This window comes from Phalacrocorax carbo, chromosome 10 (genome assembly GCF_963921805.1).
Source record: "Phalacrocorax carbo chromosome 10, bPhaCar2.1, whole genome shotgun sequence".
In the NCBI taxonomy this organism is placed as follows: Eukaryota; Metazoa; Chordata; class Aves; order Suliformes; family Phalacrocoracidae; genus Phalacrocorax; species Phalacrocorax carbo.
The window spans coordinates 1,734,335-1,758,058 of record NC_087522.1 but is presented as its reverse complement, the minus strand read 5'-3'; the positions used below and the strand labels follow the sequence as shown (position 1 = coordinate 1,758,058).

The window sequence follows — 23,724 nt, the reverse complement described above, 5'->3', positions numbered from 1 at the left end:
GTCAGAGAAGAGTAGCGGACAGGGAGGCAGGGGCAATAGCCTCAGTGGGCACTGAAAGCAGCACAGACTGGAAGGTCACCTAGCCAGCAAAGCCACCTCTTGCTGGAACCACATCTCCACCACTAAAGTCAGTCCAAGGAAGGACTGGTTCTACAGCAAGAGGACAAGGAGAACAGCCTCTCATCCTGAGACTCCTCTGGCTCCGAACTTGCCGGTTACCCTTTTGCCTGCTCCGAGGTGCCCTGCACACTGTCTCCAGCTGCTAAGCACAGGCACTTGCTGCCACCGAGGGGGCAACAGCCACCCGTTTTCCTTAGGACAGTGGCAGACGAGTGGCTCCAAGCACAGAGAGCGGGGATGGGAGAGAATCGTAAAACCAATCACGCCAAGTGCAGCTCCAGCATCCTGGACGGTGGGCACAGAGCAGGAGAGCAAAGTTGGGCAGAGGAGGGAAAGGAAGAATGGTTGGGCAAGAGACCGAAGAGACATGACAGTAGAGCAGCATCCTCAGGATTATCTAGGCATGTAACACTGACACGGCACCTAATGGCGAAGCATCTTGCCACCTCCTCACCTGCAGGAGAGCTGAGCTGCTGACAGAAGGGACCCTTCAAACCTGGTTTAATAGAGACCTCCCACCCCAAGAGATAAAAGAAGTTTGTGCCTAGGCTTCTGCAGATCTGTTACACTGAAGCCAGTCAATCCCAGACTAATGCCACCTTGTCAACTCTGTAAGTAAAAGCAATCCAGGCTTGTCAGCACAGTGCTTCGCCCAGCAAATTAGTGCTACTCAGCATAGTGCTGCACCAAGCAAGTTAGTGCTAGCGTGCCCTCGGAGCTAGGGCTGGTGTCGCTTCAGGAAGCCAGCAGTTACCCTGCAAACGGATCGAGCAGCTCGGAGCCAGACCAGGGCTCTGCATGGCAGTACAGGGCATGATACTGGCCAGAGATAAACTGTTCCACAAGAGATGCCTCGCTCTGCCCAGACTCTCTCCCCTGTCCTTCTTCTGGGGTCATGACAAAACCCAGCGTCCCAGTCTGCACCAGTAGAAAGAGAACAGGACAAAGACCAGAAGAGCTTGTGGCAGAAGCTCTGCCCTGCCTGTGAAAGCCTGACGTTTGCATCCTGCCTCTGCCTGGTTCTGAATCCACACCTCCTGCCTGCCAAAGCCGGGGCCAGCACCCTGCAGCGGGGCTCCCTGCCTCATTCCTGCTGGGGAGGAGTAAGGACAGACGCTCCAGGAACAGAAAGGAGAACACTGGAGAAAAGAAGAGAAAGCGAAGACAGTGAAGTCGGCTGTAATGGAAGAACAGGAAGAAACTTACTATTTGCATTTGCAAGAGCAGCTCAGTGAGAAATAGCAGACGAGCTCATTAGGAGCACAGCAAAATCCTCCCCAGCTCAACTCTGCCTTCTCCTCTCCCTGCTGCTTTTCCTGCTTCGTTTGTGGGCTGAGATGGAACCCCCGGATTGAAATGGTATCATGGGAAAGGCCTTGGCTTACCGAAAGCTTGTACACAGCTGGGCTTTGGTAGATAACGTTGAAGACAACATTGTAAAAAGTGAAAGATGGCTTATCATCTACTGTCCACCGGAAAGTCACATCTGACCCAGCTTCCATCACAGGGACGTAGCTCTGAAAGGCATGAGGACATTTTATACCAGTGCAAGAGAAAAGCATGCACAGTACTTCCCAGGAGATCTCCAGCTGAACTGGAGAGGGAGTAGAGCCAGACTGGGAGGCATCACACACCTGTAAGACAGCGCCCTCAGAGCATGACACAGAGGTGCAAAATCATCTGTGGCTTTGTTGCTGATAGAGAAATGCCAACCCTGACTCCATAAATCCACAGCAGAGCTGGGAGCAGAACCCATGCTGCCTGCTCCCACAACCTAGAGCTCTGCCCTTGTGATCAGGGCTCTTTCTTGCTGGCTAAAAAACTTTCCGGTACCTTTGCGGAAACAACTCAGCTTTAGCTACACCAGTAAGCTGAGTCTCTGACCCTCATCTGTTGATGGAGCCTGACCCAAAGGCTAAAATGGTTGACCTGCACTGGGCAGGGCAGGCTCCCTGCTCACTCCTAGAGTGCCTCCTGAGCAGGCTGTGGTAGCCAGGAAGGGTGAGACCAAGAGGCATTGCAGGCACAGGGTTCTGCTATTAGCAGCCAGAGATTGAACAGAGCATTTCACAGATCCCGATGGGCAGTTATGGAACAGGTTCCTAGAGCTCGGCTGTAGCTCTGAAAAAAAGACTGCAAACACCAGAGTAACTCCGAGACTTGGAGGGATGGGTGGATGAAACATTTTTATAGCTTCAGCCAGCTGATGGAAAGATTTAGTATAGTAAATCTGAACACCTAAAGGAATAACTACCATGACAAGCCGAAAGAAGGTAAATACTGGCCTTTCATGAAGCCTCCGCTTTTCCGTGGAACTGGAAAGCCAGTGTCCCCCTCAAAGGAGGTGCTGCCTTACCTCTGAGGTAATTAAACATAGGGCTGAGCTGCTGGAGAGCATCAGTGCTTTCTGCCACATGCCTGTGCCTGCAGCAGCGCTGTCTGCATGGCCGGGGAGCTGGCGCTTAGCAGCAAGCAGCGCTACACCTGACCAGTGTGGAGCTGAGCCCCAGCCCTCCTCGTAAGCCAAACCCACGTCAGCTAAAAACACTACCAACCAATTGAAAGCAGCAGACATCACTCACCACTCGTGTATTTAGCAGGACTCTGCTCTCGGGGTCAGGGGTGGCCCGCAGCCCGCGGATGGGCTCCTCCACTTTCACCGTGACGGTGATGTTCTGGGAGCTCACGGCGTTCTCCGCAACGAGCACGTGGGTGCTCACCCCCTCCCTGAGGCCGCTCAGGCTGACCACAGCAAACCAGGTGTCGTTGGTCTCCCTGGCACAGTCTGCTACGAGCGGTTCGACAGCCACTGGGCAGGACCCCTTGAAGGGGAAGGTGTGGTTGTCCCCGAGCCAGCTAGCTGTGGCGTTCACCCCTGAGGAGAGTTTGACGACCAGGGTAGTGTGGTTGGATGGTAGGTAGACCCTGCCGCCCTGAGGAGCGGGATGGATGACACGCAGGCCTGACACCCAGGAAGTCACCCAGAAACTGCAAGACAGATTGGCGCTGAAGACCCCGTTGTCCACGCTGGCTCTGACCGTGTAGCGACCCGGATGCTCCAGCCCCGCGTTGTGGGGGCTGATCACCGGGACCAGCTGTTCCTCGGCGTAGCGAACTCGGAGAGAGCAAACAGTGTTGTTTAACCAGGTGGCACCGACGGAGCTGTCGGACAGGCCAGGTGCCCACTCTGAAGAGTTCGTGATTAAGACGTTGGTCCTGTAAGGGGACGTGGCACTTGGCTGGCACTGGAGGAGTAAGCCCGAGCCTGCGTTGTGCTGGATGCTGAAGATGTCCTTGGGCCTGACAAAAATGTTTTCTTTTCTGAATGTGACCTGCAGAGAGAGGAGGTGTTTTTTGATTAATGCCTTAAATCAAGAGCACTCAGCACCCAACTCTTTCCTGGGCAAGACAGCTGGATTTACTGCCTAGTGGAAACCAACAGAAAAGCCGCAGATCCAAACGCAGCATGAGGAGACATTTCGCCACCCTGCTCTCCTTGGCCACTCTGAATTACAAGTGTTCACACGGAAGGCAGCTTTATGCTCTACCTCCACTTCATAAGTGCAATGGGAATAGCCCAGGAAATCTGCACAGCCTTTTGACCGTCTGCTACTGCAACAGGTTACTGCAGGAGGTCCATGGCTTAGAGCGGGGGAGACAGAAAATGGTGGCATTTGTGACACTGGGCAACTCCTTTCACTTGAATGGACTTCAGCATCTCCATCTGCAAACTGGGAACAATTCTTTATTTCCCCAAAGCACTCGAGAAAACTGCCCCACCTACTCACTGGTTACAGCAGCTAATAAACACTGACCAGATACTGGGAAGATGGGCCAGCTGGTATTGAGAAGAGAAATTCCTTGATGAGTTCATAGCTGAGCTGGCTCTCATCGTACTGAAGGGAAACGGGGGTAGGGCTGCTGGCAAGAGAACTGTTGGCACACTCGGTTGCGTTGCAGCAATTGTTTAGTGACGAGCACAAATTAGTCAAATTACACCACTGGAAACCAGGAGGACATTCAAGTAGAGTCCAGTTCCCGTCATCCTGAACAGTGTGGAATGGTTCTGTAGCATTTTTGCCCTCTTGGTCGTCTGGAAGAAGTGAAAGAGAAAGCAAAGATCACCATTCTGACAAGTAACACTTCTGGTGGACAACTTCACTCCAAATTCACTGGTTTTCCCCTCTCTCAGTAAAAGCTGCAACTGCAATGCATCTTGGTACTTCGTAAGACAACTGTCCTGTTTTACAGGAAAAGCTCACAAAGGCACAAAGATTGTTAAAAGCAGTTAGTCTCTTTTCCAGAGAAAATGCACCGATTCGCAATCTAAGAGAGATCTATGCTCAAGCGAAAGCGAGTCCAAGTAAAAGCAGAGCTGGCTTTGACACTGAAAACACATTAAGCAACTTTTCTGAAGTTAATGTTTCCATGTTAAAGTATCAGCTTTTCAGTGTCAAAAAATATCCTTTTGTAACCAGCCAACCCCATGGCTAGAGCAAACATTCTGCTGCAAAATTAATTGTTGCCAACATTGACTATTGAGCTGTTGTACAAGGAATAATGGGCTTATTAGATTATCTCATCCATCAGGAAGAAATGGGCTCAGGAAAACGTTCTTCCTTCTTAACCTGTAGGGCCAGATGGACCAGAAGACATTCCCTTTTGACATGTCCTGTCTTCCCAAAGTATAAAAGAATAGCTCAGATCGATTCACTTCTACACATGTTCCTAAAACTTACAGTTTCTTCTCCAAGGCAACCTCAGGCTGTCCAATCATGCCTGCAGATTTGCACTTGAGTCTCCTCAAAAAACAGAACCAAATCTCTGAGCCTTTAAGGCTTCAAAGCTTCTCCTTTGAAGACAGAGGGGCCACAAGGCCACACACACCCAGTTTGACAGGGTCCTGATGGTGTCAGCTCTAACAATACCACAAGCATTGAGAGGAGGTGCCTCACCTTCTCCATCTATCAGTCTATGCACCTGGAACCTCACTTGAACAGGTTGATGCAGTTCCTGTGTCACAAACTCCAGGGCAGTCAAATATCCCTCATGCCTGAATGCCAGCTCAGGGAACACCATCACCTGCAAAACAGACAAGGCTCTCACCCGCCTGCATCTCCCTGGACTCCCTCTGCAGCCGCAGGAGGAGCAAACCCTTCTTACCTCCACAGCTTGCCACGGAGCTGACAGCACATCTTCTGTCACGTTTTTCACAGCCTCATGTGTGTCAAACATAGGGTCTCCCACAAAGAAGTTTTCGGCATTTAAGAGAACTCCTGTTTACAAAGGGAATATTTGAGCCCGTGAGACTCGGCAAGGCCTGAAGCTATTCCCCCACCCTGCTCATGCTTGCTCACACCGTGCAGCAGGGCTGTAGCAGGGCTTGGACCACTCAGGAATCTGTAACTCCAGCTTTACTGGAGAAGCAGCTGCCATAATCCTGTAGTTTCATTCTTCTTCTTACAGGTGTTTTGATTTCTTTCTCTTCCTGCACGAGTAATGTTTGCATTTGCAACTCTCAGCAGCTTTGACTTTTAGGAACTCTGCAAACACTTCTCCCTTCCAACACCCCATCACTTGCTTCGAATTTTTGAGCACAAGGTACACTCGCCATCCTCCCTGTCCCCCTGGACTTCATGGGGAACGTGGCCAGGACCAGCTGGTTTCCACCAGTGGCACACGCCTCTGGCTCATTCCCATCCAGGTCAGGCTCTGGGGACGGAGCGCAGCCCGCTGATGCTGTCCCTCCTACCAGGGCCAGTGGGCTCTCTGCCTAGCGCTGGCTTTTCCTTCTTTCCCACATCTTCTCCCATATTTTGTGTCCTTTCAGCTTCTCTTTCTTACTCCCTACACCGCTTTGGCAGGTCTGGGAGGCTGCACAAACACAAACCTGCACAGCGCACACCACATAAAAGCTCACCTCAGGATCTCCAAGGCCCTATACTCTTTTAAGTCACAAGACCCCAACATCTCACAAAGTACAGGGTGCCAAGGACAGCAGGAGCCGCCGAGGCAGCACCACGGCCTCAGATCCTGGCAGCAGCAGAGACTGCTCAAATAAGAGAGAAAAGCTATTTCCAAAGCTCTGCCTCAGAGCTTTGCTCCTCCCTCTCCTCCTGTTGATGGCAAAGACTGCAGTGGGCCAAATTCTTCCCTTTGGGCTGAGGCCAGGTTTCTGAAAGTTTATCCGTCAAGCCCCTGTTGGGAATACTGGGGTTGTTGCTAGTCCCGCTTGATCTGGGGCGATGCTTTGGATGACCCCCTCCATGCAGCCCTATTTTTCCTTGGCACACGCCAGTGAGCAGGACAGCCGCCTGCCCACGCCGCCAGCGGACAGCAGGAGAGGAGCGGAGCCCACCTTTTGGCTTGTACTCGCAGACGTAGCTGTGCTTGGCCATGCACAGGTCTGTGTTACACTGGCCCGTCGGGCCCATCCGGACACAGTGGTCAGCGTTTGACGGATGGGGTTCTCCTGGCAGCCAGTTCTGACAGCTCTCCAGATTAAATCCTTCGCCTCTTTGCTGCGCTCCGGTGCTTGCAAAATCATTGAATCCAATCCAGACATCGAGGCTCCTTCAAAAAACAAAAATAAAGAAGGGGGAGGGATTTCAGGAAATCGTGAATATTAGAAAGATCTGGGACAGGTGCCATCTATGGTTCTCTATGAAAATAGTCATCTTAGCAACAACAGCTTCATCTGGGTGTCACAGCCTGTGTTTAACGGAGCCTTTTGGTTACTGAAGGATGTCAGTATCTGTTCTACCACCAGAACCTGGCTCTTCGGTAAGAGCTCCTTCACAGCACACCATCCTGCTATCCACCGGCCCTTCAAACCTCTGTCCTACAGAAAGCCACCTGCCCTCTGATGTGCTGAGGGCACAGCTGAGCCAAAAGGATGCAGAGAGAGCAAGGAACACCGTCACTGCAGCGCAGCAGAGCTGGGAGGGAGCAGCAGCTCAGGGGGTCCCTGTGTGCAGCTGAGTCAGCCCCTTGATGATCGCCACCCCACAGCTTGGGTCACCCCGTTCCCAAAATGCCAGCCTCTCTCGCTCAAGTTTCACGAGGAGCCGGTTAAAGGTTCCACCAGCACCACAGAGCTTGTGACATACTGGTAAGCACTGATTCATGCCAGCCACAACTGGTACAGCACAAAAATATCAGAGAGGATAATGAGATGTCATCGGCCGGCGAGCAGAACGAATTTTTATTGCTTTCAGAAATTCCCAGCACCCCCTCCAATTGCACATCTTCTGCTTCTCCAGGATGGAGTTGCTTCCTTCATATCAATATGTTTATCAGTATCACCTTGCTGGCCCTCCCCGCGGGCATGGGGGGCCGATGGCCACCCGCGGGGGCTGGAAGGGCTGAGACCAGCTCTCCCACGGCAGAGTAAACCCTGCACGATACAGGGGAGTGGGACTACCCGCAGACTAAGGGGTATCAGCAGGCTGACTGGAAGCTCGGACACCTCTCAGGAGAGCAGTTTGTCGGAATGGCCTGCCTGCACTGCGGCTTGAATGACCCTCACAGACCCTTTCAAGCCAGACTGAGTCATCGCTTGAGAGGAATGGTATGGTCGAACAAAACTCTCTAAAAGAGCTGCATCCTTTAGAAATCTTGTGCTTCATTTGTGCAGACCTGCGGAGTTTGCCACTAGTCAATTCTCCACTCCAAGTGGAACCGGGACCAGTGCAGGATTAGACCTCGGACGGTGCCAGGTCCACGAGCTCCTGTTCAAACCGGGGCACCTCTGATGCGGCTGCTGGGGGATCATCAGCTCCTCAGCCACCACTGAAAGGCAGCAGCCGCCTGGGGACAAGGCACCGGCAGCAGAGGCCAAAGCACTGCAGGCAGATGAACCCCACATACAAAAGGAACTGCCAGGATCGTTTTAGGAAGATGAAATGTCCCTTCCACATTTGGAAACTGGCTGAATCCCAGCAGAGATTCTGGTGGAAAGTGCTGAGCGGTCTTTCATAGCCACAAACAGCCTGGACAACTGTTTCTAATCGCACCCAGCAGAAAGTGAGGCATTTGTTCCATATTAACTTCTGGGGGGTGGGGGGGGGAACAGCCTCACCATGCACCCTTCAAAGCCCCCGGCTCCTTCCCCTCGCTCCCTCCTGCAGGTTGCAGTAAACTCTGCCTTGCCCCTTTGCTCCAGTGTGCTCCCAGGGTGGTACAACTGCTCTGCAAAACAGCAGACCAGGGAGGTAATTGGTGTCTCTCCACCAGTAGGCTCAGGCCAGACGAAATGATTAATGAGGTCATGCTGAAAAACGATGACAAAAATAACTGTTCTGTGAATCAGTAGTTTTCACTGCAAATAAGATTAAAAAATAAATAACCGCTATCCTCTGCTCCCGAACCACTGGCAGGGGATTAGGGAGACCAGGCTAGGAAACCGCCTGTTTGCTGCTGTTAGTAAAACTCGATAGAGATTTTCCTTTTCTAATTCCAGCTATGATCTAACTGCAAGTCATCAAAAGGGAAAAAAAAGTAGGCTGGCTGGCTTCCTTCCCACCTCTGCCCCACTGCTTGGCCCATTACCTTGCAGAGAGGAACAGGAGGGGTCACGACACCCTCTTCTGAAGCGAGATGTGAGCATCCCCCTGCCTCTGAGGAAGGAACGAGCTGCCTTGCTCAGGGCAGCAGGAGCAGAATGAAGCCTGAGGAAGCCTGGAAGGGGAGAAGGGCTCCTTGCACTGCCTCAGAGGGGAAAGCGGGGTCCCCTGGCAGGGGTGTGGGCTTGAGCACTCTGCTTCTGGAGGCGGGGAGGGGACCAGCTCAGCGCATGCTGCTCCTGGGGAGGCCATCAAATGACAGGAGTAAAGGAGAGGAGAGAGTGGTCCTCGCCGCTGCGTGATCTAATGGGAAACAGATTTCTGCTTCTGTCATTTTCCCACAAGAAACTATGGGGGTTGCATGTTCCAAAAACCTGCAGCTCGGTTGATTTGTCTTTTATCACCAGGGAAATCACATCCTGGAACTGCCTCATTCATGTTTATCTGAATGGATTAATAAAACAAATACATGAAATAAAGGGGGCTGGGAAAGAGAGCAACGTGAGGCAGCAGCTGGGAAACAGCTTGGGCGGCTCATTCCCTTCTGAGGTCTCATGCTTTCTTTGCACTGCAGTCCATCAAAGCCCTGCACGCAATGCCTGATAACTCAGAGCACCGACTGACCAGCCCCTAACCCGCGGGAAAGGACAGACTCCTCTTCCTGAGAGCAGGGACCACATGTTTACAATCTCAGGATAAATCCCAGTGTGAAGGGAACAGGGCAAGGATACAACATTTGGGGAGAAGGGGCTGCCAGACCTTTGGCAGGACCGTTCGAGGCCTACATCACCAGCAGCTGCTCCCTTTGCATGTGCTTTCTGGGCCGTCTTTATTAAGGGGCCATCTCCAGCATCTGCCTCCGGGAGTGCTGACAAGAGCTGTCAGACCCCTGAAAGCTCTCCTGGTCATCCTCCCCCCCCAAGACGGCTGGTTGCAGAAAGGACACTCAGAGGGTCGGATTTAATCAAAGGCTGACACTTTCAGTGCTCTCTGTTTATAAAGCCCAAGCCCTGAGGTGGAGCAGATGCTGCTGGAGCCTGACACTCGGAGATGAGCGCTGCTCCTTCTCAGGAGGCATAAGAAGGGGAAGAGGTCTGGGCTTCAGGCTGCAGCCATGCCTGGGAGGGTGCGGGATCCCAGCTGGGAGGCAGGATTGCAGCGCTGGCTTGGGCTTTGCTAGAGTGGCTGTCGTGCATGGGACAATCCGGCTGTAATTCTGCTGATGGAGGGAGCTGGTTGCGAGGTCACCCTCGGGCCCTGCCTGGCAGCCAAACACCCTCTGGACACGAGCACCTGACCCTCTCCACGTGAGCCTGCAGATTTTGCTGAACTGCCAGGTGGAAGGTCTGCTCACCCCAGCCCCGTTTGCTCCCGACCCTGCACCTCCCTGCACCACGTCAGATGCACCCACAGGCACAAACACAGAGTACAAGATGCCCACCAGCAGCAATCCCACAGTTCCCAGTTCTGACTCCCAGCCTTCCTGCCCTATTCCCTCCACAGTCTGTAAGCAAAGAAGCCAAGTTCAGCAAGGGCTCAAGCTCTACTTTTCCCTCCTCTTTGTTCAGCAGCACCACCCCTACCATCTCCCCAGCCTGGACCCGTGTGTCTCTCCAGCCTGACTGGCTGCACAGGGGGCTTGGCGGGACCCTCCCTCTGACCCCTCTGCAGATGTGACCCCCCAGAACACAGGACCTGACCCTAGGAAAGCTTAACCCTTTCCCTCCTCGCTTACCTGATGACATGAGCGACCAAGAAGCTCTGGATCTCGGGGCTGCTCACAAAAGCCAGCTCTCCGTTGCCATGCTCCTGGCAGTGCTGCTGGGCCTCCAGCCACTCAGCTTTCTCCACCACCAGCTGGTAGCAGTGGTTATTGCCCGGGAAAACCAAGCCATCAGGGGGGCACATGGGGTGAACTGCTGCATGAAGTAGAAGAACACAAGCATGATGTCCCTTCTGTGGGCCCACACACCCCCAATCCAATCTAAGGAGCGAGGCTCCAGGAATGTCCCATCCTTCTTGAAGCCCGTAAATCCCCGTCGGTGTTGACCTGCACTCTGTGTGGTCATCTTCTTGGCCCAGGACAGTGCAAAACACTGCCTGGTCAGACAGGGGGGCAAGAAGTGGCCAAAGAAGTCACCCTTTACTCCTTATTGAGAAGGAACGGAAAGGGCCCAGGAGGCAGTGCCATTCCTCCCTTGGCCAGCACCTACCCAGCCCACCCCGCTTACCTCTGCCCGGCTCTCCAGCCTCTGCAGTGATGCCGTACAACACCATGAGGCCAGTGCCACCTCTGTTGCTGATCCGTATGTCCAGACTCTCATTCGTCTTGACCAAGGAAGGACATTGCAGTTCTAACTGTTGGGGTGAAGCCACCACCTCAATTTCTGCCAGCACAGGTAAGACCTTGGCACCCACGAAGACGGTGGCAGTGACATTGTACTGCCCAGGTAAGGCATACATGTGGACAGCTGCATTTCCAGTGGTGTTGAGAACCTCTGTCTGGTCCCCAAATTCCCACAGTAAAGTGCTGACAGCAATGGGAATACTGACATTGAAGAGCACGGCCTGGTGCAGGCTGTACCGGGGCCGGAGTCCTGTGAAAAACGCAGGCAGGTGTGCCTGGAAGGGAGAGGGGACGAGTGATGGGCCACCACAGGCCTGCCCAGACAAATGCTCAGTGCAAAATGGCAAACAGCTGGAGGAAGAGTTTGATTTATGGGCAGTACCACACAAACACTGCCCCTCGGCGCTGAAACCTCCATATTCCTGGTGTTCGGCAGAGCAGAGGGCACTGCAGGTCTCCTCGGTGAGGTTCCCGGGGTGAACAGACGTGAAGAGGATGACAAATTCAGCCCCTTCTGTGTGGTTGCTTGTCGGACACGTTATGTATCGAGCTCCTGGGGAAAGAACAGAAGAACCTCTTGCAAATTGACACTGTGAAGCCGTGGCTTGGTGAAACCCTCCAAAAGACACCACCCCACACCCCTGGGAACGGACTTCTCCTGAGAAGCTCCTACTCTAAGCATTTCCTTTTTGAGACTGGCCTGGGAAGTCTTTAATCCCTCAGCAATGATTTCCAAACTCTTTATGCTAATTAATGATGACAGAAATAACAAGCCAGTCACACAGATTTATGGAGCAGCAACACTTAGCACATAAAAGGGGTCTTTCGAGAGCCTGGCAGTCCCACGGGACACGGAGCCGCTGAGCCTGACCCTCAGAGGAGCCCAAAGGACTAGCCACCAAGTGAGACCAGGAGAAAAGGCTGTCCCTTGGCTGTCCCTTGGCTTGCTCCGGTGCAGCACATTTCAGTGCATGCTGCCTCGGGCTTCCAGCAACAAGTCTGTAACCAGACACAGCTGGGCAGAGCGGCACATCAGGGGCACGGGGGAAATGCCACCGGATTCCCCACCAGGCCCACGCTGGAGGTGGGCAGACACTGCAGCCACCTTCCTCCACGGGGAGAGCCAAGAGTTTCCCACCTACCTGCAGGCAAAAGCTGGTGGTAGGAAAGGAGGCAGTGCCACACCCAGCCTGCACCCGAGGGGTGTGGAAGGATGCATGTGTATGCGTTCGTGGGAAGGATGCAGAGAAACAACACATGCCTGGCTATAGGGAGCACACATACACACATGCACGGACACGTACAATGATGGCAGCCGCAATGGCCCTATTCTCAGAGAAACAGCTCATTCCCTGGAGTTTACTTCCCCCTCACTGGTTTGCAAGGGCTGGGACGTTTCTCTGCCACAAACACACAGGCAGGGCCCCTGCCACGTGCACAGCCGCAGCCCAGCTGGGACTGCCTGGCCTCCTCTCCAGCTCTGCCCACGCAACCGAGCCATGTTTGCTCCTCTGTTTCTGCCGGTTGCTACAACATCTCCCCCCCGAACATCTCAAGAGCTCTGGCCTTGTGTGATCTTCCCATATCGTATCCATCCAACCGACCGGCTTTCTCCACGGCCTTCCTGCAAATTTTGAGCCACTTAAGAAAAGTCCTGTGAGGAGGACCAAGGCATGGGAACTGCTTTGCTTTTTAACACCAGCCTGGTCGTACTTCTTCATTCCCTGGCGGTCAGTAACAACTGTCAGTAGCTGGCAGGCTGTCCCCAGCCTACTACCACTACGCTGAATTACCCAAAAGACAGCCTCACATTATTGTTCCCGCACTAACTTAAAGTAGTTCAAGAGGGGAACAACTAATTGTCAAGAGGAATAGCAGTGCCGGTGTTATTTCCCTCGGTAATTCCAGCACCAGGCAAGCAGTGTACTACCGAGGTGCTGCAAGGCTGGCGTAACTGCTGGGGAAGGTGGAGCAACCACCACCTGGGGTTTGGCCCTGCGGGAGCACTGCACTTCCTCAGGCAGCTCAGCTGGCACCCACCAGCTCATCACTGCATCCTCCCATCTTGCACTGAAGGAGATGCTTGATGCCTGCTGTGGGGAGTACTTGTTCTCCCTCCCTCTCTCTCTCTTACCTAGAGTTAGCTGAGCATCCAGGGGGCATTAGTTTTCTTAGGGCTCCCCTCCTACTCTCCAGGTAAACACCTCCTCACGTTTCTGCTAGCCAAAGCAGTCAGAAAAACACACCCAGAGCAGGCAACAGGCTGCAGATCGGGGCAGTGTTCATTCAACGCTCCCGACATGGAGCCCTGTCACCTGCAAAGATTCAGCTTCGCGTGTCCTCAGGTCCCATCAACTCCAAGAGATTTCACTGCTTAAAAGTCAGACTGCTAAATCTTGAGAGAGTGAAAGCCTAAGGCTGGAGGTCATGGAGCTAGTGCCCTCTGATGGCTGCCTGAAGCTTGGGCTGCAATGAGTTTGCTGATCTCAGCCCTGGTGTGACTGACTCCAGCCTTCAGGCATGAGGGTATAGTCATACGCTACCGTTATTTGCTTAATCAGATTAGAACTGGTGACTTGAGGAATAAAGAGGTCTCGATATGATCCCAGCACCCCTTGGGCCCATCATTTCCACTGGTTTAGTCATCTCCCCCGCCACAGCCCGCAGCGTTTCCTTACCACAAGTAGCATTGACGAACGAGACGTCGAAGAGGGAAAGGTTTGCCACCTCGGCAGGGTGGGCACATCTCGTATCTGACGCCTGAATAACTTTCACTTTTCTGTCTTCCACCCAGTGGGGCAACCAGGAAAGTTTGCAGTCACAAACAAATGGATTCCAACTTAAGTTTCTGTAACAGGGAGATCAGGCGAAAGTCAGGCATTAACGTGACATGTGCTAAGTGCTAATTACAGCAGCGTGCCGATCCCTCGCTGTTCCCATCTGCGCCGCTCCACCGAAATGCTTCAGAAAGATTGGCGAGGGGAGTTAATGAATAAGGAATCAAGCAATAATTAACATGATTTTTCTAGAGGCTAGAATTAGGCGAGTACTTCAAGTACTTTTTTCACTCCACAAATAATTGTTGCAATTAGAAGCAAATTACAGACACAATCTTATATTTAAAATAGTCTGCCATCTAACAGCCATTGGATGTAATGGCAGCCTCTCCAGCTAAGGGAGACTATTTACAGCTCCATTAAAAAATAGCTGAGAATAAAATTGATCTGTCAAAAAAGAAATGCAAAGTCAATGATAATCTTTCCATGTGGCAGTTTAATGAAAGGATGGAAACTTTAATTGCAGCTAAGCTTGATCCAAATTACAGCCTTTGGCATTCAGCTGCGAACGGGACAGAGATGGAAAGCTGTTTGTTTAGCTGACGCCAGCTGGGCTGGGCTGCCGCAGGGGCTGAACCCAGGATTTTTATACTGAAAGCACCACTTTGCCGACCAGCCTTAGCAGGGACAGACTCACTCGGTCCTAGCCTGGATCCTCTGTGTCTTTTCAGTGCCACTTGTAAGCAAAAATGCAGAGCTGAAAATGCCCTTTGTGTCCTGTCCTCAGGGAGAATGTGTGGCTTAGCTTTCTTCCTGCTTGCCACGAGTGCCTGCACGGGGTTAATCCTTTGGCTCATTCACATACAGAATGGCCATTCTGTGCTGTCACTTCATATATCGCTCCCAGAAAAGCGTGGCAACCCCTCGCCGCCCTTCACATAACAGAACAGATTTTAATCACTTCAATTAAAAACCACTACAAGCCTAAGGACTTGAATCGCTTAGGGAGAACATCTTCAAGTGTCTTCAAGTGACTTAGACACCTCTGCCAGGGCCTCCCACGCTGCAGGTCAGTGCCCTTTTCATCAGGTTCCCCCGTCCCAAGGTGCGACCATACAAACAGGAACAGCACGTGTGACCCGGAGCACGGCCGGAGACAAGAACCTCGGCAGAGCTGCTGTGGGAGAGAAGCAGGGAAGCCAGGAAGGCAGCAGCAGAGGTTGGAGGTATCCAGGAGACAGAAGCAAAGTCTGGGAAGAGGTTATGCTTGAAGGGCACCGACAGGACCCGGGCCCAGGACACAGCTTGAGGAAGAAACTGGAGAGAGTCCAAAAGGCAGCTGCTTGGATGGCTACATGCCCCAGCTCTCCCCGGGACAGCGCTGCGTCCCACCCCGCCGGGAAGGGAAGAGCTGATTCGAGGAAAGGTGCAAATAGAGAACTGGGAAACAAAGAAAATTAACTTACATTTCACTTAAATTAAATAAATTATCAAATATTCCATCTTCTAATGTAGAAATCTTGTTGTGGCTTATATCTCTGCAAAAGAGGGAAAATGAAAAGGAAAGTCCATCAGGCTGGTAACAACTTCCTGGCCAACACACAGGATCAACCTCTGTCCCAAGCTCTGCTTGGGTTCCAGTTACTCTCTGAGTACCTTGAGTCTCACCAGCCACAAACATATGATAGCAAAATGTCCGGTCAGGCACTAAGTCATGGCATCACAGCGTGGTTGGGGTTGGAAGGGACCTCGCGAAGTCATCAGGTCCAACCCCCCTGCTCAAGCAGGGCCACCTACAGCGGGCTGCCCACAACCATGTCCAGCCTGCTTTTGAGTGTCCCCGAGGACGGAGACTCCACAACCTCCCTGGGCAGCCTGCTTCCATGTTCAAGTCCAGTCCCTGTGCTCCAAGTCCTTCCATGAGCCCTTCTCCTTGTAGGAGATTTTGAGGTGTAAAGGTGGCAGGCTGCCCAGGCAGCCAGCTACTCAGCTGGAACCGCCAAAGCAGGTTTTGGTGCTGGCTGTATTGCTGCCTTTTTTGTTCTGACAGTCCAATTTTTCTTTTAAAAAAAACAGTTTATCTTCTCTATGAACCATCAGCAAGTAACAGTGCCAACTCACCTGATCAGCAGCTGAACCAGTGAGTTTGCTAACGGTCAAAGCTCCCCTCTGCTGCTGGCCCACAGAGTCTGGGCAGCCTTTGGGACAGCTCAGGGTGTGGGGAGCGATGGCACACTGGGGCCCTTCCCCCACCAGGGCCAGGGTCCTCAAAGGACCCTCAGACTCAGTACCCAAATCCCTCAGAAGATAAGTGGGATCCGGACACCGCAGCTTTATCATCATTTTCCATGTACAGACACACATCTTGCAACAAATCTCATTCTCTTGCCTTGATCTCCTCTCCATCTAGCAGTACAGCGGGTCAGACCCTGCCAAATTCCCTGCCAACGAGGGAACCAGTCATCGGCCGGACTGTGCAGCTAAATGCCTCGAGGAAGGAGCCCGTGGACACATCCATCTGGGCTCGACAGATGAGGTCAAGCGAGAGCAAGGCTAACTTGTGAAGCACAAGCATGCGTTCTAGGTACCAGCTCAGACGTGCACGGTGAGCGGGAGGACGGGAAGGACACAGCGTCTACTTACAGATTTGCCAGGGAAGTCAGGCTTTCGAATATCTGAACATCTAAACCACTGATCTTGTTATTGGAAAGATCCCTAGGGAAAGAAAACACAATTTTCACTTTTCCTTCAACTTTCATTTTGTCATTCCTCCATTTCCAGACCTCAGAGGAGCCTGTCTCCAAACTCCATCCAGAGCCCAGACTGGAAGGTTTTGGTGTGCTCAAGCGGAGCGTTTCTCCCAGCTGTAAAGCATTTGCTGCTCAAAGCTCTGTGTAACGTGTAGATACAGATTAGGACTATCATTATGTGCGTACCGTTCTGCGGCGTGTCTAGAGTAATTACAGACGTGACAAATGTGTTACTAAATTTGATGTATCCTTTAAAAAAAAAATTCAAGTCCAATATATTTTCAAAGAAGTAATTAAGAAATAACTTAGACCAAAGTAGTAATTAACTTGGAGAAAAATTTATGAGGAACTTCCAAGTCCATTTCTGGCGCCAAAGAAGTAATCATTAATTACACAATTGATGTGTTCAACTTTTACGTTTTAAAGATCTTTTTGGAAACACTTTTAAGGGAAGAAGAAGTAACAAAGACTATTTTCCATTTTAAATCAGATTAGATTGTCCTTATAAAAGCAACACTGTTTTAAAAAATCTCTAATCGCTCCCTGTAACACCAATAACCTTCAACTCATCCAAAGCAAAAAGGTTTCTGTCCTCTGGTCCAGCTCTCTCTTTCCACCCCATGCCCTCTTCTTCAATTTTAAAATGTCACTCAGCTAAGAAGTGAAAGTTTCGCTGATCGGTCTCCGCTCATTCCCAATAAACTTCACTCTTGGGTTTCAGACTAATTTCCTTTGGCCAAAACCTTCTTTTAGCAGCATCAAAATACTTATTCTGAGCCCATGCAATGGTCATTATCCTTCAAGGATTTCTGGCAGAGCCCAGGGAGGCAGACAGGGCTGGAGTCTCTGCAGCCACGGCCGTGCCGCGTCAACAAAGGCGCTCTCCTACCCGCCTCCTTTCTCACCTTTCTTCCTAAAAGCATCTCCCGTAATTTCTCCTTGCTGTCTCACCTCTCATTTTTATCCCCTAGCCGATTAATTCTTGCTTTGAGCTGACATTTAAACTTAATTTATCCCAATGAAAAGAATTCTGCCAAACTGGCAGGAAAATTACGTACAATTCCAGGAAACTCTGGGGATAAGTAACAGGGATGGATGTCTCTTTAAAAGGTTTATTTTCCCTGATTTTGCTGTCCAGGATTTCTTCGCCAAGCTGAGAGTGGATTCAGAAGAGTGCACCAGCAACATCAATAAAGAAGTCCAAGAAATGTGCAAAATGAAAGCTCAACAAATACACTTTAAAAAAGGATGCTAGCAAAAATACCCGACCGAGCCAGCGCTCTTTTGTCTTGGGGAAGCTGGGACGATAGTTCAGGAATACAGAGCACCCGTTGCTGAAGTGTCACAGACCACATGGGAGTCACATTCTGCACAGGAGACGTGAAAGTCACCTCCAAACTCATTTCCAGCTCCCACTTGCAAGACAAACACACAAGACAGCTTGGACTGGAACCCCAGCTGCTGCCAGCCAGGTCAGATGCCGCCTCAGGGAGGCTCCTGCTCCGCTTCTCCACGAGCATTTTCTATAAATTGTACTCCTCTGCCTCTGCACCTCCTTCCATTACTTGACTAGTTTTGGAAAGGACCAGACCACCAACCAGCTACCTTATGGGGAGACCAGTAAAGCTATTTCTCTTCTTTGAAACATCTGGAAATAATCCATTTAGTTCTTAGGCAGCACCTCAAGCCCACAACAGAAGGAAATGGTGTTTCAGCTCTGATGCCTTCTTGCTCCTTGCCCAGACAAGAGAGGCCTCCAAAACAAACCATTCTGCTGCTACAAAACCAGGGCTTTGGCATTTCAAAGAGCCTCCTCAGGAGCACGGCTCGGCTGCAGGGGGAAGAGAGCGCGCAGGGCAGGGTGAAGCTCCCGGCTCCGCAGGTGGCACAGCGAGCCACGCAGGGTGCCGGGGCAGCCAGCCCCAAGCCCAGCCGCCTTCTCTGCAGCTCTCCGCGGCTTTCTCTCCAGCCACCTCCCTCCTTCCCAAGTAGGAAGTGGCCAACCCCAGCGGGGCAGGTCTGCTCTTCTCCATCCCTCTGCCACAGTGCCAGGCATGGAGGGGTTGGTCCTGAGCCTCCCCCAGCCCCTTACAAACATCCCTTATCATTGTTTCCATTTCACCTCAAAGAAAGCTTTAAACTTCAGGTAAGTGAAGGCTAAGACCCCAAAACCTCGACTCCCAGGGGTCAGTCAGCTCCATTCCTCCCCAAGAGCAGGACCAGGGATGACTGTGACCCGGCACCTGCTCCAGGAAGATGCACAGTGGCAGAGCTGCTCCCACCAGCCTCAGCAACCAGGTAAAATGCAAATACAGGCAGTAATTCCCCACGCAGTGCTGCTTCTCCACAGTGTGTTGGACTGACACTAGATGTCACTGCCTACTGAGCGGCATGCACGGGGGAAGGAGCTCTGGTGAACAAGGGTGATCCAGCGGGGACTCAAGGGGTGCAGGACGCCTGGTGCCGTGGCTGCGGCCAGCGGGTTTTGTTCAGGAAGGGCCAGGAGAAGCTGTGCCTCACAAACTAAGAAGTGACAACCCTCAAGCCCCTGATTTGCTGAAGGGACTGTGCTGCTTTGTATGGCCGGGACAGCTCGTGGGGGCCTCAGGCCACTCGGATGCGTGTCTCTGGGGTATCGGCACTGCCGTGCCCCAGTGAGCCTCCACGGTGTCACAGCGGATGGGCTGGAGCAGGCTCCTGCGCCTTTTCCCTCTTCTCCTGATAGTACAGCTTGTCGGTCGTTCCACACACACCATCACCAAGCTGATGCTGCCAGATCATCTGAGCTCATTCATCTATCCTGCACCCAAAGCCAACACTGACCCACGGCCCTGCAAGCGGAGAAGCTCCACCAGCGGGCTTTCAAGGTGAAAGCTGGGGCTCATTTCCCAGGCGAGGCTGCTTCAGAGGCTGTGAGATGCTCTGAACCCTTGGAGCTTGTAATTACCCAAGCTCTGTCTATACCCTGACACTTTGTCACTTAACTACAACCCACGTGCCTTCCAAGGGATCCCAAGACCATCCACCGGTACCTACAAACCAGAGCCCAATTCTCTTGCTATTTTCTACCCTTGGCTTCATGATCTGATGAGGAACTGGTATAAAACCTCCCAGCTTTCAACCTCCCCAGACCTCCTCGGTGCAGAGCCTGCAAGGGAAGCAGAGCTGCTGTTGACGGGACAGCTTGGAGAAGCGAGGAACGGCAGCAGATGCCAGCGCCTGGCACCTCCAGCTGCGAGTCAGTGAGCTGGGCTCCCAGCCGCCTGCTTGCCTTCTCCCACTGCTCCCCCTCCAACTTGTATGGAAAATCATATTATGCCTTCCTGGCATGGGAAAGATGGCTGTGAACCAAGCTAGGTTGCAGGAAAAAAAAAATAATATCAGGAAATACTGAGCTATAAAACCCAAGGCAAAGGCTGTGGGACAGAGCTCAGCCTCTCGGTGCCACAAACTGCCACGACTGTATTTTCCCAGCCCACTGCCAGGCTGGAGGAAATTCGGAGCAGGTTCAAAGCAGAGCTGAAGCCAGCAGAAAACAAGGCTCTCCATTGAAACGCACTGTGCACGCAGACTGCCACCCTCTCCACAAGAAGAAAGAAAAATTTCATTTATTTTTGCAGCAGGGGATATTGAGAACAGTCTGTGCTGCTGCCTGGAAGAAGGCAGCTATGGGCAAGTCACAACTTCTCGACCCTGCGTCAGTTTCCACACCTGTAAAATGGAGCCACGTAATGCCAGAGGAGGCTGGGAGGGCTGGCCCACTTCTCCGCAGATCTCTGTGGGACAAGGGGCACCAAACCCCAACAACGACTATGGTACAGAACAAGCAGTGTGTGAAAGGTGCCTTAGAGAGCATCTTGCAGCTCCCTAAGTGCCCCAGCAAACACTCCCACGTTTAACTTACATGCCAAGCACAGGAAGTTTCAAAAACACTTATTCTGGAAGTGGAGTTGGTCATGGGGGGAAGGTGAAGCTTTGGATAAGGGAACATTTGGTAATGAGGGCGTCAACCTGAGCCTTGGGAGCCTTCAGCTCCATCCCAGCTCTGCTATCGATTCCCCGCGTGATGCTGGGTGAGCCACCGAACCTCTCCAGAGCTGTGCGCGCCGCAGGGCTAACAGCAGCCCGTCTCACGGAGAGCGTGAGGATGGATGAATCACAAACACTGCCAGCAAGACCTCCTGCAAACGGGGTCGGGTAACGTCTGGGGGTAAAAAGCATCGAGCACTGGCGTGCCCTCACCTAGCTGCTGCCCTCCAGCAGCCGCTGATGGAAGCGAGCAGCAGGGCTTGGTGCCGCCCGCTTTGTCCCCTCGTGATGCTCAGACGGGCTCCACGGCCCGGCAGCGGCGAGCCCGGGGCAGCAATGGGGGTTATTTCTGTAGCGCTGTGGTGGACAGGCTTTTTTTGGTGCACTGCTGTTTTTTCCTTAATTCCACAGAACATATAATGTTAAGCAGAGTATAGCACGCCTCTGCCTGCCAAGCCTGATGTCATGCTCTCATTATGTCATTTGTGGGCCCGCTCTGCCTTCATTTCACAAAAAAGGGAGGGAAGGGAAGGGGGGGCAGTGCTGGCTTGTGCCTTCCCCAGCCCTTTTGGTGCGTGGAGCCCAGCCAGAACAGTAATGGGAAAAGCATCCGCAGACGGAGAGAAGCGTCTGTGCAGAGAGGAGCCTGTGTGCAGGCTGGGAGAGCCGCAGCGGTTCAGTAGAACTCCAGGTCCGTAAGCCACAGTAAAAGCTGACATTTTTGTGGGTCAGCGAAGCTCCAGAGGTGCTAGGGAACGATGTCGGCTTGGGTTCAGTCATATTTCCATCCAGGGTCTGCACAGGAGCCTCTACAGTGGCTACTAAGGGGCCTGCAACAGTGCAGGAGGGATAAAGCATCCACCCTCCAGGCTGCCGGCTGCAGCTTGCAGTCAAGGGAAAAGCTTTTCTACCTCTCAGCCCATCCTCCTGAGCTGGGCTGGCCTGACAGGACACACAGGGTGAGTAAATGCAGCATCTGCGGCAGAGACACCATGTCCTTGGGGGAAAACCACTTTCTCCCCGTGGATCAGCCAGGCTGGGCTTTCCCAGCCAGCCAGTCCTCCCTGATCCAGGACAGACCCCCCCTGCAAAATGGAGTTTGCCTCACGTCTGTTTGACCAAACTAACAGTAACAGGGACAGGCTGGGCCCCATTTTGGCCCAGAAACTGTGTTTTAACAGCAGGAGTGGTTGCAGGGATGTAGGAACAGCACTGTCCCTGGGATCAAGGGTCCATCCTGCTCCATATCTCATCCCCGCTGTGGTCAGTACCAGGTGTTCAGGGGGACGTACAAGCAAAGCTCCCAGCGAGCGATCCTTCCCCAACACACTTCCCAGCTGTTGGCAGCCAGCAACAGAGCATCTTCAGAGCCAGAAACTGCACCAGACTGTCATATTTAACAGCCACCAACAGACCGATCTTCCACGACGCCGTCCTGAGCGGCGTCCACCCCTTCCTGAGCCAGCCTGGGCTCCACAAGAACTCCGTAATTTACATAATCACAAAAAAAGTACTTTCTTAGGTTTGCTGAAACCTGCCAGAGGCATCACTTCATTGGATACTGCCTAATTTTATGCACCATGAACACTGAATAATTGTTCTTATTTATCTTCTCTGCCCCACTCCTGAGTCCAGAGCCTTTCCCAGATTGCCTGAGGCTTCTCTGTCCCAAGCACATCTTCCAGCGGAAACAGTTCCCCCTTTCTGATCTCAACAAACTCCACATGCTTCACCCAAGCACCCACCAAATATGAAGGTGCTCAGTCCTCGGCAGTTCCTGTGGCTAAAGCCTCGCAGCAACCAGGGAGGAGAGGCAACCGCCAAAGCGAGCGGCAAACCGAGGCACAGAAAACGCCGCCGGCGGCAGCAGCTGCCCAGCGATGCTCCGAGCAGCCCCCAGAGACGCTCCCATCGCTCACCCCCACCAAAAGCCGGGCCGCACCGTTCCACACCTTGCAGCCAGAGAGGACAAGTGACAGAGGGACATGTGAGACGGCTTGCGAGACACGGCGAAGCCCACTGCTCCCAGAGCCCTCCGCCAGCTGCCAGAGCAGCAAACTGCCTGAGAGGTCGCCTGTACAGCCGAAACGCTGTCTTATGAGTTACCGTGGCTAGTACATTTCTAGTCTCCAGGAATAAAAGGCAGCACAGTGCCCCATGCAGCAGTGCTGTGCTGATACTGCCTGACGTACATAATAGACTTTCCAGAAAAGAGGAGGAAAAACCCTATGTGTTTTTGCATGTTTGAGCCAGGAAAAATTATAGGTTTTTGCTGATCTGATTCCTTTTTTTGTCTTTTGGCTTGCACCTCTCCTAGGAAGCACAGCAGAAGTAACGGCGCTTGTGTGCGGAGGGGGGAACAGAGGTTCTTGCCACAGTGGCTATGGAAATCTGAAAAAACACAGGCTTCTCCGTGTGCTGGGCGCAGGAAGCAACACTGTCATCCTGCACTTGGTGCAGGGACACCCTGGCTGGCAGGCTGGGAGGAACAGCTCTCCGGCACGATGAGCTCTCAGCCTTTCAGCACAGACAGGAGGGCAACGGCATATGGAGATCTTCATCACCAGCTACTGGTTTCAATCACGCTGAAGCAGGGACTTTCCAAGGCAAAGGGATTCCAGCTCCACCGCACATCACCTCCGAGAGCTGCAGCCGACGAGGGGCCTTTCGCTAGCGGGCTTCACCCCTTTCTTTCCCAAAGCCACTCAGCAGCGGGTCACCGTGAACTGATGCATCCCACCCCAGCGGAGGCTGCGTTTCATCCACGTGCCTGGGACTCCACTGCAGAGATCGGCCCCCGAAGAACGGCGAGGCTGTTAGGGAGCAAACACACGAGATGGAGGGCTGCCCAGGGAAAGGCTTAGGGAGACACCAGCAGCTGCTGAGAGCGAGTCCTGAGCAGAGCGCTGCACGCTGGCGCTGGCAGACGGCGGCGAGCACCCTCGTCTCCCCGAGGCTGTCACAGCATGATGACAATTTATTTGTTCGCTTTGAATTTATGAGTTTCAAACGCTGGCCTGAGTCTTAGCTCTCTCTAAGGAATTTGCCCCAAAAGACTTTTTCACAAATACACATCTAAAATCTAAATGTTTTTTGTCCCACAGCAAAATTGTAATTGTTGATATGAAAACGTAGGG

At 52.5% G+C, this 23,724-nt stretch overlaps 1 protein-coding gene across 2 annotated transcripts in view; it reads right to left on the bottom strand.

Moving 5' to 3' along the window:
* The window catches only part of PKD1 (polycystin 1, transient receptor potential channel interacting), a 100,579-nt gene that overhangs the window by 41,282 nt on the left and 35,573 nt on the right, over nt 1-23,724 (bottom strand). For both annotated transcript variants that reach the window (XM_064461362.1, XM_064461363.1), the window contains exons 2-12: nt 16,452-16,523; nt 15,275-15,346; nt 13,710-13,879; nt 10,916-11,584; nt 10,420-10,603; nt 6,479-6,693; nt 5,284-5,396; nt 5,076-5,202; nt 3,936-4,213; nt 2,703-3,452; nt 1,506-1,637 (exon numbers count right to left, since the gene is read on the bottom strand). In XM_064461362.1, coding sequence (XP_064317432.1) covers nt 1,506-1,637; nt 2,703-3,452; nt 3,936-4,213; nt 5,076-5,202; nt 5,284-5,396; nt 6,479-6,693; nt 10,420-10,603; nt 10,916-11,584; nt 13,710-13,879; nt 15,275-15,346; nt 16,452-16,523 — 2,782 coding nt within the window. The remainder of the gene's footprint in view (nt 1-1,505; nt 1,638-2,702; nt 3,453-3,935; nt 4,214-5,075; nt 5,203-5,283; nt 5,397-6,478; nt 6,694-10,419; nt 10,604-10,915; nt 11,585-13,709; nt 13,880-15,274; nt 15,347-16,451; nt 16,524-23,724) is intronic.